The 16,878-nt window shown below is 43.5% G+C and overlaps 1 protein-coding gene across 2 annotated transcripts in view; it reads right to left on the bottom strand.

The window, feature by feature from the left end:
* The window catches only part of Sumf1 (sulfatase modifying factor 1), an 82,839-nt gene extending 66,673 nt beyond the window's left edge, over nucleotides 1-16,166 (bottom strand). For both annotated transcript variants that reach the window (XM_038319600.2, XM_038319601.2), the window contains exons 1-3: nucleotides 15,897-16,166; nucleotides 7,786-7,959; nucleotides 3,704-3,778 (exon numbers count right to left, since the gene is read on the bottom strand). In XM_038319600.2, the coding sequence (XP_038175528.1) occupies nucleotides 3,704-3,778; nucleotides 7,786-7,959; nucleotides 15,897-16,160 (513 nt within the window). In that variant the 5' untranslated portion in view covers nucleotides 16,161-16,166. The remainder of the gene's footprint in view (nucleotides 1-3,703; nucleotides 3,779-7,785; nucleotides 7,960-15,896) is intronic.
* Nucleotides 16,167-16,878: the final 712 nt, after the last annotated feature.

Here is a 16,878-nt window from a genome sequence, read left to right as displayed (position 1 = left end):
AGAGAGCTTACCTAGCATGCCTGAGGCCCTCCATTCCATCCCAATCACCAGTCATCAGTCAGAAACATATGCATGTGCGCATACACACACACACACACACACACACACACACACACACACATACATACACACACGAGCAAGCACTACTGACCACACACCTACCTGATGGTATGTGGGGGTATATGAAATTAACTACCTTTTAAGAGTAATAAGCAACCAATTCACTTCTTTCCATGTTTTATTTTGTGTGTGGGTTTTTGTCTCCATGTATGCCTGTGCACTATGTGCATGCAGTGCTCTACAGGGGCCAGAAGAATGTATCTGATCCCCTTGGACTAGAGTTATAGGCAAATTATTAACAGGCATGCTGAGAATTGATCCTAGGTCCTCTGGAAGAGCAGCCAGTAATTAACCACTGAGGTACTTCTCTAACCCTCTAATTCTTTTGTTTGTTTGTTTGTTTGTTTGTTTTTTGAGACAAGGTTTCTCTGTGTAGCCCTGGCTGTCCTGGAACTCACAGAGACCCACCTGCCTCTGCCTCCTGAGTGCTGGGATTAAAGGCGTGTGCCACCACGCCCGGCTTTTTATTTTTAAAGCTGGTAAAGGAGTAAGCATTTACCTACCATTCTTGTGTAACCTGTACCAATGATTAAGAAAACAGTAAGTGGAAGGAACCACCACTTTGTGAAAGGCTCTACATCAATAAATTAAAAACAATTAGGCTCCCATCATCTACACTCTCGATGAATTCAGGGACACAGCCACTAAGCACAGCATCAGTTGCTATGACAAAAAGGATGGAGACGCAGACACTAAGTGCTTTATGCTAGAGCAGTGCTTCTCAACTTCCCTAAAGCTTCACCCCTTTAATACAATGCTTCATGTTGTGGTGACCCCACCATAAAATTATTTTGTTACTACTTCATAACTGGAATTTTGCTACTGTTATGAACTATAATTATCAGATATGCATATCTGACATGTGACCCCTGTGGGGCTTGTGACCCACAGTTTGAGAACCACCATGCTAGAGGAAGCCACCACTATGATATTCACGGCACAGGTACACCATGAACTTGGTCATACTTTAGAGCTCAGTTACCATCTGCAGGGAATGCAGAGCAGAGACAACAGGTGAACTGTCTTGCAGCTGTCAATCAGTAATTCAGACTGGGCAAATCTACAAGCTTAATGTTCTGTGGTCTTCGGAGGGTAAAAATTAATGAGAAGACAAATGCAGGAAGTGATAGAAAGCAGATCAGTAATGCCTTGGACAAGCATTTCTTTAAATGGACAAGATTCACCGTAAGGTGCACCCCTAGGTGATGGGAGGAAAATGAAAGGCAAGGAAGAGCTAGCTCCCTTTCCAGACCAGGCCAGGGGCTACTTTAGGAACACAATGGATGTGATCAATGTGACACACACAGGGGGCGGCTGGGGCAGGTGGCAACTCTATCTAATTCCTGATCTGGGTGATGGGGGCAAGCATGCTCCAGCTTAGGATAATGTAGTAACACAGTTAAACCAGGTGACTATCTGTATTTGTGCTTTACCGGACAACAAAAGAATAGGGAAATTCATACCACTAGAGCAAACTGGAATGAACAGAACACAATCCTGAAAACAAGCACATAAAAATAAATGCAGTTACTATATTTTTACCACCTGATACAGCTTCCGCAGGGTCCCTAAGTTGTAAACAAACTAACGTCAGGTGGTACGCACATTCCAGAACTCAAAGGAGCCCTTCTTTTGACTTGAGGCCTACAGATGCATGAAAGGTACTGTGACTCCAGGTCACCTCCCACTGTCTCATCTACCTCCTGAAGTCAACCTAAGTTAATGTCCCGGACATCTCACATCCTACCCTACGGAAATGTGAGGTCTACTGAGTGGAGACAAGTCAGGCCAACAAAAGAGATGGGATAAAGCTCTCCAGGCCATCAACAGACTTGCTTTACTCACCCAGCCCTTTTCAAAACAACCTTAAAAGGTTTGCTTTTCCATTATAAGCATTTAAGCAGGAGGCCGAGCCTGCAGCCAGGTGAGAGGTGCTCGTCCTCATCCTAGCTACAAGCACACACACTTCACTATGACTCAGGGCACCTCTGCAGCCTAGCAATGCTCCATGTCTGCCTTCACGCCTAATGCATTCGTAATTCCTAAGAGACACGACGCCCTGCATCTGAAAGGCAAATTACAGAAACAGGAACAGATGGGCTCCTTCATCTGAACCCCATATCTTAAAACAGGAGCCACACCCTGAGCTGCTTGCCAGGTCGTCATCACTACCCTGAGCTGAACTCAAGCCCATTAGAAAAAAAAAATGGAGGTGGGGAATCAGATTGTATAAGAGGCAATATTAACTGGCAATGAACAAACTGAAATTCAAAAGGATAATCATACCTTTTAAACATTTACTAAAAACAAACATGAAAAATGTCCTGACTCACCAGAATACAATTTTACAATTTGAGACCAAGACAGTTTCATTCCCCCTACCCCAAGTTGTTCTACATTGGTTAGAAAACAGAGAAAACATGAGCCAGAAGGGGTCCATTTCCCAATGCTGCTACGCCCAGGAAGGCACAATGACACTAACACTTTAGGATGAAGTTCAGGCAGGACTTTTTTTATTTTATTCTATGTGTGAAGGGGTTTGCCTGCCTGTAAATCTGTGCACCCCAAGCATGCAGTGCCCGTGGAAGCTAAAAGAGGGCATCATACTCCCTTAAACTGGAGTTTCAGATGGTTGGAAGCCTCCATGCCGGTAGGGGAATAGAACATGTGTCCTCTCTAAGAGGAACCAGTGCTCTTAACTACTGAGCTATCTCTCCAGTCCCCAAGCATGAATTACTTAAAGGGAACTTTATTAAAAGAGGAAGATTGGGGTGAGATTTCTTCATCTTCACCCTCCATGTCTGTCCTCCTTGCATTGTTAGACCCCTCCAAGGCCCAGTCCCTCTGCCTCCTGCTCTGCAGTCTCTGTCCACCATGTTGTGAGAATGCTCAACTTCCTAGCTAACTTTGCTCTTTCTCTTGTTTTTACATATTCATGAGACATAAATACAAACAAATATTTATAGACCTGCTAAACTGATTGGCACAGGAATCTCAAGTTCTTTCTGAAACACAGTACTTATAGAAGCCTGGCCAATCGTCTCCATGTCTGAGAAAAGCAGTTAATCCACACTCCCTGTATTCTCTCTGTAAAAGATGTATTATACCCCTTCCCTAAGGACTAGTTCCCAGCCCCCACTTTTTACGGACAACCCCAACAAAGCAACTCCTTCCAGGGACACGACTTTGCATGGGGATTCATGAATACTAACGAAGCTCTAGCTCCCCACCAGCCCCTGCCAAGATCAAGACTTTGAAAACACAGTCTGCAATACTCACTTAGCCTCCATTCTAAAAATGGCTCCAAGTAAAACACATCCAAAGCACAGAACTGGATTCCACTTAGAAGCATAGCGTCACTCCAAGGCACAAACAAAAACTTAAAGCACACCAGAAGTTCCATCAGACGCCATCCTGGGCTTATATATTTTCAGCCACAGAAGGTACCCTGACCCATGGGCCTGTGACTCAGAGCAAATCTACAGCAGGAGAATGGTTAGGCACCAGGAGGGAGAGGAAGGTGGTATTCGTAGTTTCTGATGAGACCCAGAGAAATAAGAGAGCCTCCTTGAGAATTACTTACTGCCTGGTGGATGTGCGCCTTCACTTGCTCACTCAACATGCCTTCAAAGACAAAGGAGTCGCCAAACTTCTCTGCCTATAAGGAGGGTAAAAAAGAAAAAGGCAGAAAAGGTTAGAGTCACGGGCTTCAAGGGTGCTATTATTTTTTCCACAGTGCTACTATGGTGATTCTTCCCATCCAAGAGGACTCAGGTTTTCCCTATGACTTCCTGAACTACTCAGAAATGACTCAAAAGCATCCAATTTCCTCTCAAACAGGTTCATGTCACTTAGAAGACAGCTCTCACATGAGGCCTGATTAGCTGATAGGACTGCAGACTAGAAGAGATTAGATTTTGAGAAGATGAATGCCCTGAGAAGAAACATATTTCTCCCAACACTGTAAATAACTCAGAAATGACAGAATTTAGTGTATATGACATTACATAAGCAAGCTGTTTGTCCACTGCCCTGCTCCTAAGATCTACCTTAAAGAGTAAATGGCACCGCTTGCTGATTCTCTGACACATTCCATGTGTTTACAGTTGCCAAGGGACCAATCTAAGCATCAGGAGGAATCTGCACTTTAATCATTTTTTTGACAGTACTATCACAAATCTTCATTAATATCTGCTCCAAGAGTGGGACCCTTATACCTTTAGTACCTGTGACCCTACTGCTTTACCTTGCTTCTTATGTTGCCAACTGCTCTTACACATCCATGAAACATAAGAACTCATCTCACTGTGGCTCCCCTGAGCTCCCCAGAACTCCCCAGAGCTCTGCGCCTGCCTATGTGAACTTCTATACTGGGCCAGCTGTTCCGCAGCTTGTGCAGCTTGTTAAAACTCAGTCTGCAGCTCTCCAGCCCCAGAGATTCTAATTACGGGAGCTGAAAGGAGGCCAAACAAGATGCCTTGTTAAGTCCAGGAGTTCTAGCACACCAAGCTCAAGAGAAATGCATGACTGGCTGTAAGCAGTCCCTTCTAGTCTCCTTGCTTTAACCATGACCAGTTCTTGGAATCCCCCCGAGTCTCCCCATCTAGGCCTGGCCTATCCTCACCAGATAAAGTTAACTGAGTCCTGAACCCTGTACAACAGGCCTTACAAGAACCTCTAGTCTGTTTTTATTGATTAGATATGAATGTCTTCTTCACCTCTGACAGTATTTGTATGATCCTAGCAATACCACGATGCCTAACAACCCAAGTCACTTGTTCATTCAACATATATGACACCTACCACACGCCTGGTCTAGGGCTAAATCGGGGATTACTGTTGTCGGTATTTCATAGTCATGGACTCTACTAAAAGATATTAATTATATGTAATAAAGGATTTCATGATGGTATTTTCATACATGTAGAAAAAGCACTTGGATCCTATGCACTCATTATCCTCTCTTATTCCTTTGCTCCTTTCTATATTCATCCTCTCCTTCCCAAATAGAGCCCTTTCTCCATCCCTGTCCCCATGTTGGGGGGAGAGATAGGTGTGTGTGGGGGGGTGTGTGTGTGGGTGTGTGTGGGTGGAGGGGGTGTATCCAAGTAGGTATGTGGGGGAGGGGTGGGGATGCGGTAGAAGTGGGGTGGGGGAGGTGTATGTGTGTTCCAATGAGTTTAATTATGGGTGCTTACAGAAACTTGGGTAAAAGGTTATTTAGGTGCATTGGTATGTGCCCTTGGCTATACAAGGAAATTGTATAAAATGGCTCTCCCTCTCCCAGTGAGCACTAACTGACTATAAATCCTCAGGGATGGATGGTCTCTGCTCTTAAGGGGCTTAAATGTGAGGGCAGAGATAAAAGTCACGCTGGAAAAAAAAATCATAAGAATAAATAATACTTAATTCTGCTTGTATAAGTTAAAACAGTTTACAGCCTCCTGGTAGAGTGAGTAGAAGGCTCCTTGAAAAATGGACAATCCAGCCAAGCAGAATGAAGCAGCAGCAAGTCATGCAAGAAGAGACAAGCAGGGGGCTCTGGTTCCAAGCAGAGGGAACTAAAGGCTCTAAACAAGAAGGATGCATCACCCTCAAGAACAGAAACAGAGTCACTGGGTGAGAACATGCTGAGGATTGGAGAATGTGTACAATGAAGTCAGAGACATGGGAGGGGAGTCTGAGAAATGCCGTGAGAATAAGAAACACTGTGCTCAGCCGGGCGGTGGTGGTGCACGCCTTTAATCCCAGCACTCGGAAGGCAGAGGCAGGCGGATCTCTGAGTTCGAGGCCAGCCTGGTCTACAAGAGCTAGTTCCAGGACAGGCTCTAGAAACTACAGGGAAACCCTGTCTCGAAAAACCAAAAAAAAAAAAAAAAAACCACTGTGCTCAAGGCGAGGAGCCTCATTCTGCTGTGCCCTCCACCCTCCTGGGAGCATGAAGCTGAGACCTCCACAGAAAGAGAGGTTCATAAGATAAAACCAATAGGATTACCAAGACAATTACTTAAAATTAGTGCTGCAACAGTATGTGTGCTTATATAATAAATAACATCAAATCAGGTCTTACAATTCTCATATTTCAAGGCGGGGATGAATGCAAACAGCACTTCAACAGCAACAACACGAAGGACTGTGACTTTTCTTGCTGATAAAATCCTCTCTGTACACTATTATCATGGCTCATTGTCTATGTTCTGAGTGAATGTAAAGATTGCAAATATGGAGACGCATTCTGAGATGGCTCACATTCTCCTCCATGGAGGCTGGGGAGGCAGAGCTAGGTTTATCCCAGGCTCACCAGCCAGCCAGTCTAGACAAAAGTGCTACCTACAGGTTCAGTTAGAGACACTTTCAAAAAATAAGGCAGAACAGCAGGCAGTTCACCACCACCAGTAACTCTAAGTCCAGCAGATCCAATGCCCTCTTCTGACCTCTTTGGTCACATACACATGCATACACACACACACACACACACACACACACACACTTTTTTAAAAACAGTAATATAGAGAAGATAGAGTAATAATATAGAGTAATATAATATTGAGGAAGATATCCCAAGATTAACTTCTGGCTTCTATAACACCCACATGGGTGAATGTACCCACATCCTCATGTAGGTACATACATAAGTACATACACCCCACCACCATCACCACCCCACACACAGACTTTTTCTAACAGATTATGAATTAAGCTGAGAATATGAACAAAAAGAATTTTTGCTTTTGCTTTCTACAAATATCTACAAACAAGATTTATGACCACTTCATATATTTTAGGAAATTCCAAAGAAATGAAAGTGCAGAACTGAATCTAAATGTTGTTTTGCTTTTGGCATTCACCCAAACAATTTTTTTAAATTAAAAAAAAACAGCTTAAAGTAGGGACTCCATAAACTGACTAAAAGGGTAACTTTTTATGAGCTTTTTAAAAAGACAGGATTTAGGAAAAAGTACATTTGAGAGTCTCACTGAAACACTGCCTTGCACTGTGATTCAGTGACCCCTGGAAAAGTGCTGAAACTGCCCCCAGAAAAGAGCTTTGAGTTACCAAGGTACTAGAACAAAGCCACAACAATGAAAAGCTGCACTTGGGCACCTGACCACCCCTATGAAACGTGTTACCTATGAAAAGGTTACTTCCTTCAGTCATGTGCATGAATTTTCCAGTCTCAATAGTGCTATTTTTTAAATTTATATGTATGAGTGCTTTGCCTGCATGTATGTCTGGGTACCACACCACATGCATGAAGTGACAGAAGAGGGTGTCAGATCCTCTGCTTGTGGGACGGCAGTCTATGATGCACTAAGAAGAATCACCCGCCGGTTGTGTTCTCAGAAAGCCTAGAGAGTAGCAGCCCTCTGCAGTGGAATAAAACACTACCACAATACAGCATATGGGTTAGCAGTAAAGGTTCTGTGGTCCATGCCTGATTACAGTCATTGACTGGCAGTATGATTGGGATGAATCAGTTTTGATTCTCAGCTTGTTACATCATGGAGATGCTGTGAGAAATTAGATGAAAGACAGATAGGAAGTGTTCATCACAATGCTAGACACAAAGTAAAAGTGTCCAAAGTTCAGTGTTTGTAGTAACTAAGTCCTTCTTGGATGTTCTGGATAACGGCAAGTTCTCCCTCCCATCACCAAGCCCATTACCTCTGTCAAATAGCCAGTTGAGTTCACGAACTTCTCAAAGTCAGCATTACTGACTTCATAGGCATCCATGTAAAAGGCATCGACGGTGACTCTCCTGGCAGGGGCTTCTCCATCCTGCCTGATCTGAGGATCATCAGTGCCCATTGTGAACACTCCAGCAGGAATGGGGACCATCTGCAGTGAAAGGGGACACACAGGGCATCATGCATCAAAAGCAAAGTGTATCTGTAAAGTTCTCAGCACACAGTTCTTAAAACCCCCACCACAGAGACCTCTGCAAAACTAGTAATATCAAGGGACTGGAACATGGCTCAAGGGTGAAGTGCTTTCTGCACAAAGACAGGGACCTGCGTTTGGACCCAAGCAGCCACATAAAAGCTGGACATGGTGGCTCAGATCTGTAACCCCAGTGGTGGGAGTAATGCAGGGTCAGAGACAGGAGGATCCCAGGGGCTCAGGGGTCAGCAAGTCTGGCTGAATCAGTGATCTCCAGGTTCAGTAAAAGACTCTGCCTCAAAAAAATAAAGTGGAGAAGCAACTGAGAAAGATACCTAATGTTAACCTCTGGCTGCCACATGTGCATGTGTGCACATGCAACAAATTTATGAATGTGCACATGCAACAAATCACACACAAACACACACACACACACACACACACATACACAATTTGTAAAATCACTCCATACATCAATGACAGTGAATCACAAGTTATAGAAAAAAGGGAAACTTTTTTTGGAAAGTGATCTTTCTAGTTGAACCTCATAACAGATTTGGACATGCAAGAAGACAGTTCTGGGGAAACTGTGGCTAGCCATGAACTATGGAGATAAGGGAAATCGGAATTCTTTATCTTTTAAGATTTACATCTTTTTAATGTATGTGTAGGTGTCTATGTGTCTATGCTCATGTGTGGGGGCACTTGTCAGGACAAGAAGAGGTGCTGGATACCCTAGAGCTGATATTACAGGTGACTATGAGCAAAACAGCCCACCATTCCAGGCTCAGCAGGTGGAGAGAGGGGATCATTCCCAGGTGTTGGATTAGGTTTCTGTCCTGCCCAGCCCTGTAGCTGTTCAGTCCCAAAGAAACACAAGAAGTCTATATTAATTATAAACTGGTTGGACTATTAGTTCAGGCTTCTTATTAACTCTTACATATTAAATTAACCCATAATTCCTGTCTGTGTTAGCCACTTGGCTTGGTACCTTTTATCAGTGAGGCATCCTCATCTTGCTTCTTCTATATCTGGGTGACAACTGCAGACTGAGCCTTTCCTCTTCCCAGAACTCTCCTAGTCTGGTTGCCTTGTCTATACTTCCTGCCTGGCTACTGGCCAATCAGTGTTTTATTAAACCAATACAAATGACAAATCTTTACAGGGTACAAAACCATTCTCTCACAGTACCCAGGAAATGCTTTCTCATAAGACTAGACATATCACATAGCTCTGGGTTTGACTAAGATGCTCAGCGTCCATGAATATAGTGGGAGAGCAATAACAGTGATACCCAACTTCAACCTCTAGCCTCCATACATCATGAGCATGTGCTCACACACTGCAAATGTGAATACCTACACACACACAACACACAGACATTAAAATTCAAAAATAATAAAATGTTCAAAACAACACAATCCAAAGAGTCTGAAAGTAGGTCTATGGTAGCCAGTGGCTATGAGGAGGCAAGAATGGGGAATGACTGTTTAATGGATACAGTATGTCTTTGGAGATACTGAAATATTCTGGAATAAGATCACACTAACAATTTGACTTCAATAAAAAAATAAAATCACTGAGTTATACACTCCAAGAGAGTGAATTATATGATGTATGAACCATATATTCATTAAAACTAGGCCCTTAGTTGGGCAGTTGTGGAATAAGCCATTAATCCTGGCACTCAGGAGGCAAAAACAAGAGAACCTTTGAGTTCAAGGCCAGTCTAGTCTACAGAGTGAGTTTCAGGACAGCCAGGGATACACAAAGAACCCCTGACTTGAGATATATATATATATATATATATATATATATATATATATATATATATAGCCTCTCAACTATACCATCTGTCAGAATACTCTCTATAGACATAAGGCATAGCTTTAAAATCATAAGATCAAAAAGTCAATTTACAAGCCTCTCGGATTTTGTAAACTGTCAAGTCTCTGACCTAGAGACAAGAGTTCAAATCAAAGAAAGATAAAATAAACTCAAAGATGTTATTAGTTGGAAGGTAAACACTTCACAATAAGCATAGAAGAGTTAGAATCCAAGGATTATAAGGATTACTCTCCCTATATCCCATGCCTACAGATTCGCTCAGCCAGAGGTTACTTCCTTCAGTCATGTGCATGAATTTTCCAGTCTCAATAGTGCTATTTTTTAAATTTATATGTATGAGTGCTTTGCCTGCATGTATGTCTGGGTACCACACCACATGCATGAAGTGACAGAAGAGGGTGTCAGATCCTCTGTAACAGGATTGTTAGCAGCAATATGGCTGCATGGGAACCTGTCTCCTCTGCAAGTGTATCAAGTGCTCTTAACCTCTAAATCTTCTCTCAGCCCCACTGGTACTGTGTTCAGCTGATTTGTATCAAATGTGATATTTGTCTAGTGTATCAATCCACTACTAAGAAATAAACCCTGAATTCCTCTATCTCCAAGTCCCAACACCCATAGGTCACCTGGCCTGGTTGGTCCGCCTATACCCATCTCTTCCTAGTATCTCACTCTTCTCCTGTCCCAGGCAACTGCAATAACCTCACCGGAGCCTCCCTGGCTCCAGTCTCATCTCTCATTACCCATTCACATCTCTCCATTCCTGTCACCCCTTTATGCCACCCAGTCATTCACTTATCAAGGATTTAGATCCCAGTTGAGCTTTCTGAAAACGCAGCACCACAACTTTGTCACAGAGAAAAACAGAAAAAAATAAATCACCGGTAGTGTATTGTTGAAGCTTACGGTAGGCCATGCAGAAACAGAAAGCAAAGCAGACATAAGAAGGTAAAGAGGAAGGTTTTAATATGGTGGCATGGGGCAGTCTCACCAATACAGAACTAGTGGAGGAAGTTGGGATACATACAGAGGAGGTGACAATACCCCATGTGTGAGAGAAAGAAAGTTAAGTACGGGTGACTTCGGGGTCATGGATTTTAAGATTTGCTTGCCTTTGGTTGTCTGGAGGGGAACAGTATAAGTGAGTAGACATGTTTCTCACTCTACACCCAATTCTTTTTAAATTTTAGAACCATATATATGTAACATTTATTAATAATTCATGGTGGCCCACACCTTTTATCCCAGCATTGTAGAGAAAGCGGTATATAGATCTCTGTGAGTTCAAGACCAGCTGGGTCTACATAGCAAGTTTCTGGGAGGCCAGAGCTACACAGTAAGACCTTGTCTCAAAATCAAAACATAAAGAAATTAATTAATTAATCAACAAACTGAAGTATCAGCCTATCAAACACATTTTCCTGTTTAAAACTGTGCAGGACTTCTATCACATTTTAGGGTGCAATACCAATACAACGGAATCTAACACTTATCACCTCTTACTTGTACTCGTTAAATTCTATAAGACACCTTGTCTCTTTATAAATTATATCACTGTTCAAGGATCGGCTCCTTCTCAGGCCTCTCCTGCCGCACATCCTTCTCCTAGCTGTGTTACAGCACCTCACTCTACTTCCTCTGATGCCATCTTCATCTATTGTGATATCTCTCTCTCTCTCCTCTCTCTCTCTCTCTCTCTCTCTCTCTCTCTCTCTCTCTCTCTCTCTCTTTCTTGCTCTCTCTCTCTCTCTGACTCACAAACACACAAGTCATCTTAGTTATACATTTTCTTTTTTTAACTTTTTTAATGTTTTATTTACTTGTATGACTGTGTGCACATTTGTAGGTATGTATGTGTCTATGTGTGTGTGTATGTGTGCACGTGTATATGTGTGTTTGTATATGTGTGTGTGTAAAGATAGGCACACACATGGAGATGTGCTTGTGAAACTAAAGAACCACCTTGAGTATCATCTTCAGGCCTGGAGCTCACCAGTTTGGCTAGACCCGCTGATTAACAAGACTCGGGTATCTTACTGTCTCTGTCTCCCCAGTGCTGGAATCAAAATCACATGGCACCACACCCAGCTCTGTATGTGGGCAATAGGGGTCAAACTGTGGCTCCATGCTTACAGGGCACCACACCCAGCTCGTACGTGAGCAATGGAGATCAAACTGTAACTCCGTGCTTACAGAGTAAGCGCTTTGCCATCTGAGCTATCCTCACAGCCTTTTCTGTTATGTTTCTCCTTACAGTATCTTAGGCTTCTTATGAACAAATTTTCTCTCTCTAAACCTCCAGCACACCACATGGCACAAGATCCACAGGCAAAGGGCAAATGATCTTCACTGACTGAACATGTAAGACCACAAATATGTGGAGTAAGCTACTATTTGAATTATTTATAGGCAAAATGATCAAAAGTCCATTTCATTTGTAAGACCGTCTCAGTCATGAGCTACATGTATAGGTCAGAGTGAAATATGTAATAGCCTTGGCTCAGAGACCAAACTAGATTTGCCCATTATTCTTAATATCATAGCATCTGGGACACAGGTTCTACAGTCCGTATGAAAAAAGTGGGATTTTTAAAAACAATAAGTAGAAAAACTTAAGATTTAAAACAAAAGTCTCAAGAGTAGCCTTAAATAGAAGCCAGAGAGACGGTTCTACAGTTAAGAGCACATACTGTTCTTTCAGAGAATCAGAGTTCAGTTCCCAGCACCCACACTGGGTAACTTACAACCTGTAACTGCAGCTTCAGGAGATCTGACACCCTCTTCTGGCTTCCTGCTGTGTAGCAATTTCTTCCTAGATTAAAACCTTCCACCTTGAAAGGAGGTGTCTTACAAAACAAGATGCTTACAAAAAGGTGAAACAGGGTCTTGTAGGAGGAGATAAAACATTCCTTCCTGCAGGGAAACTCATTAAGCCCAGGAAGGAAAAAAAAAAGCTGATTGAAGTCCTTGAAACTAACCAAATTCACAAGTCCCCTCTCTCCCTAGCGCACTTAAGCAGTAAGAACTGCTAAGAGAAGCTCTCAGACAAGCTGAACTGCCTGGAAGAAGCAGACACCAGCCAATGCTCTCCAAGCTGATGAACTGCATAAAGGCTGTGCAGTGTGCTCCAGGTTTTCAGCCTGTGTGAGCTGTCACCCATGCTGAGCTGAACGTTGTTTATGCAGCTGTCCTTGGGTTATTTCTGCTCCTGTTAGTAACCCCTACGCACGTTCCTGTGAGTAAAGCCGAGGTGGAATCTGGTGGCATCCTTTCTCTGGCCTGTCACCAGCTCTCCATCTAGGGTGAAGAGATGTTTGCTTACGTCTCTCTGGGCATAGTGTCACACAGCCCTTCCACGGGCCATGCACTCACATGCGTATTCCCACACATAATTTAAAATAATGTCAAAATAGTCTCAAAACGAGTCTTAAGAGCTCCTAAAGCTTTCATAGGGAGCCGTGTTTGATGCTGTCATCACAGTCCTTGAATGGGTAAGAATATCATGAATTCAAGGTGAGCCTGGGTTACACAATCAGTCCCAACCCCCAACAAGAAAAGGTTTCATAAAGGAGTTACAGGAAGTGGGAAAGGGGGTAGAACCAAGTTCACAGAAGATAAGGTCTTGCTATGAGAATAGCTTCATGTCCCTCAGCTCAAACACACAGCCCAACGGAAACTGTGCCCAACAGACTTCTACAACTCCTAATTAGTTCTCAAACTTCTCCCCCAGATGAATGCTAACAACGCTACCATCATCACAGCTTGCACTGTGAACTCCTGGCCTAATTTTTTTCCCTCTTTGATTAACCAACAGAGATAGAGAGTACTGAATAGGCCAAGTTTCCATCCTGAAGGATATAGATAAAAATAGCTCTAGACTACTCTAAGTAGATCATAATTTCTAACTTATACTAATCAGATTTTTTTGTCCTGCAAATGTAAAATGTCCATTCTAGTGAAATCACGCACAACCTGGCATTTCACTTTTCTGGACCAGAGGCCAAATTAAATGAGTCCAAGAATCCATTCTTCCCTGTGTCTGGAGGTGAGTTAAAAAAAAAAAAAACCCTGGTGAACCATAGCTTCTACCACAGCCACTTAAGACAGACCTATAGGGGCTAGTGAGACAGTTCAGAGGGTGAGGCTAATTATTGCACAAGCCTGGCAAACTGAATACAATCCCTGGACCCATGTAAAGGTAGACAGAGAACTGAGTCCTTAAAGTTGTCCCTTGACCTTCAAGGAAGCACATACATAATTGCACACACACGGTTAATAAACACATTTTTTAAAGATTGGAACATAAGGTAGTTAAAAATCAAAAATCATTTCATTATCACAGAACTGTTTAGGCCGCACACCACTATGAAGTGCAGTGAGCAACTGCTAGTTTTGCCTTACCCAACATCTATTCCTCTACAGGCAAGAAGGACCTGAAGTCTCCTTTGAAAACTCTTTTCTCAAAACCGCACTAAAATATGTGACCCATGCAAAGATGGATGACTCAACTACACGCCCTATGGCAAAGGCCTGTGTTCTGCATGCATTATGTGTCATGAACCAATGAACAAGACAGCCAGGCTTTGGGTCTACACTGGGTGGAGTTTATTAGGTAAAGAGCAAGCTTTTAAAGCATCAGATCAGAAAGACTATCCAGCAGAGGCTGACGGGGAAAGTCCCAGGCAACAAAAAACTAGCTAGAGCCTCTGATCCACAAAAAAAAAAAAAAAAAGAGTCCAAGGCAGAAAGTTTTCTCCTGGGGGATGCTTTCCATTAGCCACACCCACCACAGGCTTTGTTGTATCATGGGATGAATAGTAGCTGAGCCTATGGTTTGGGAAGGTATCTTACAGCAGTGTTCAAAGATACAATGTTTCATCCATCCTGGGATAAGGAATCTTAAAGAACACTGTTAAGGCAAACATGCTTCAGTTAATGTGGGGGAGCCAAGCTCACCTCCAGAGCCAATTTTTTAGAGATTAAATAGCATATGGCAATTTAAAATATATTGTGTGTATTACAACCTGGCAGTTCTTGCCATTCTTCTGACCACAAAGATTCAACTAGGAACAGGACCATGGCTCAAATTTCACCTGGGCACTTTTCCTGGAGCTACGAAGAAGGAACTTTTTCTCTTCCAACTGGTTTGGGAGATAGGAAGTTATCTAGAAACAGAGTCAAACTAAAATAAAATGACATAAGGGACAGCCAAGAGATGGGCCTGGTGATACAGACTCATGCCCTGAATCAGCATGCCCATTCTTGAACTTCCCAAGTATAGAAAAGCCATAAATCTCTCTTTCCTCACTTTAAGCTACCTTGATTCATCTGGTACAGTAAGAATTTTGTTTTGTGCATTAAAATGAAATAAACAACGCTTTTGGGAGGCTCTTTTTCCATTTCCTTCATTCCATTCCTTGAACTCAACATGAAAGCCTCAGGCAAAATTAATCTGTATGTTACCAGCTATGTTGGCTACATAAGACCCATGTAGCCACATCACACACAGACATCACTCTCAGGTGGTATACCATCCAGATCTTGTCCCGCACCGAGATTTGACTCTTGAAGCTTCAGTTGCCTCACCTATGAACTAGAAGATAATGCACCGCACAGAATTCGTGGGAAGGCAGATAGAATAAAAGTAGATGCTTACAAGGGCTTCTTGGAAAAGTAGACTGCAGGTGAGTTTGACAGTGCTGGAGACTCAGTCTCCACAGGTACTAAAACAAAAACTAAGAATTCATCCAACTTTAAACTGTTAGCTCTACACCAGGAGAGCAGGATGGAGGAAGGGGGAAGGGGGCAAAAAGAATGGACAACACTCTTCAAGCCTCAGTAATAAACACAGCCACAAAACCCTGCCCACCTCCCGTTGGGGAGGAGCAGGAAGAAGGGGGACTACTGTCAAATGGAATCTTCAGCTGTGTGACTTGGGGGTGTGATTAGACCCTTACCAGACCTTCCTGATCACCCCTACCCCGGCTCATCCGGCCTCATTCCGGAACCCGGCGGCACCCACATGTCCCGAAGAACGGAAGGCGCACCTTGGTGAGCGCGAGCGGTCGCGGGCCCGAGGCCAGGTCCGGGACGTTCGCCTCCCGGGAGTAGCGCTGCGCGGCAGCTGAGCTGCGGTGGGCCCCGGGCCGCTGGGGCGCTCCGCAGCCGCACGAGCCCGCGAGGGACGCCGCACCATCCCCGGCCCCGGCCTCTTCGCTCCGTGCTGCCCCGAACGCCAGCACCAGCAGCCAGAAGACGCGAGCTAGCCCGGTGTAGCATCCGAGAAGTGGCCCTGGCGCGGGCGCAGCCATGTTGTTCCGCCAGTCATGTGACCCACTGTGTCACATGACCCGCCCCGCTTCAAGCGCTGGCTTTGACTGTTAAGGAATAGACTGAGAATGCTTCCAGGTAGTTAATCTGGGGCTCTCCAGCTAATGTTAAAACTATGCAAAACACAACAAAACTCTACACTATTCAAGGCCTTCCGCGGACAATGTACACCTCTCTAGTTTCATGGTTGAAAAATGATATTCAACTTTATTCAGCATTTACTAAACAGTAGTATATTAAATAAATACTTCATTAAAACAACAAAGACAAGAAAAAAACTTATTTAATCCTCATAATGATCTGCATAATGGGATGACAAAACAATTAAGCGACCTGCCCAAATTAAGTATGATCTGAACCCAAGAAATCTTACCAGAAACGCTGAGTTTTAACCTTTATAAGCAATTAAGTAAATGGACCCAAAAAGGAAAATGAACATGGTGAAGGACAGTACAGCAGTGAGTAGAGTTATGGAATTCTAGGCTATGGGCTGTGTACAACAACCTTTCTCAAAGCTGGGACCACGGGCCAACAGCCAGAGCATCACCTGGTAACTTACTAGACATGCAACACTTTATCGGAATCTATGGAAACAGAATACAGCAATCTGTGCACTCTCTCTGTCTCCCTCTCTTTGTCTCTGTCTCCGTCTGGGGGGGGGGGCTGATAGGCGGGTGTGTGCCAAGGCCAGAAGACATC

The sequence above is a fragment of the Arvicola amphibius genome, chromosome 2 (assembly GCF_903992535.2).
Source record: "Arvicola amphibius chromosome 2, mArvAmp1.2, whole genome shotgun sequence".
In the NCBI taxonomy this organism is placed as follows: domain Eukaryota; kingdom Metazoa; phylum Chordata; class Mammalia; order Rodentia; family Cricetidae; genus Arvicola; species Arvicola amphibius.
This window is presented reverse-complemented; position numbering and strand designations above follow the sequence as displayed.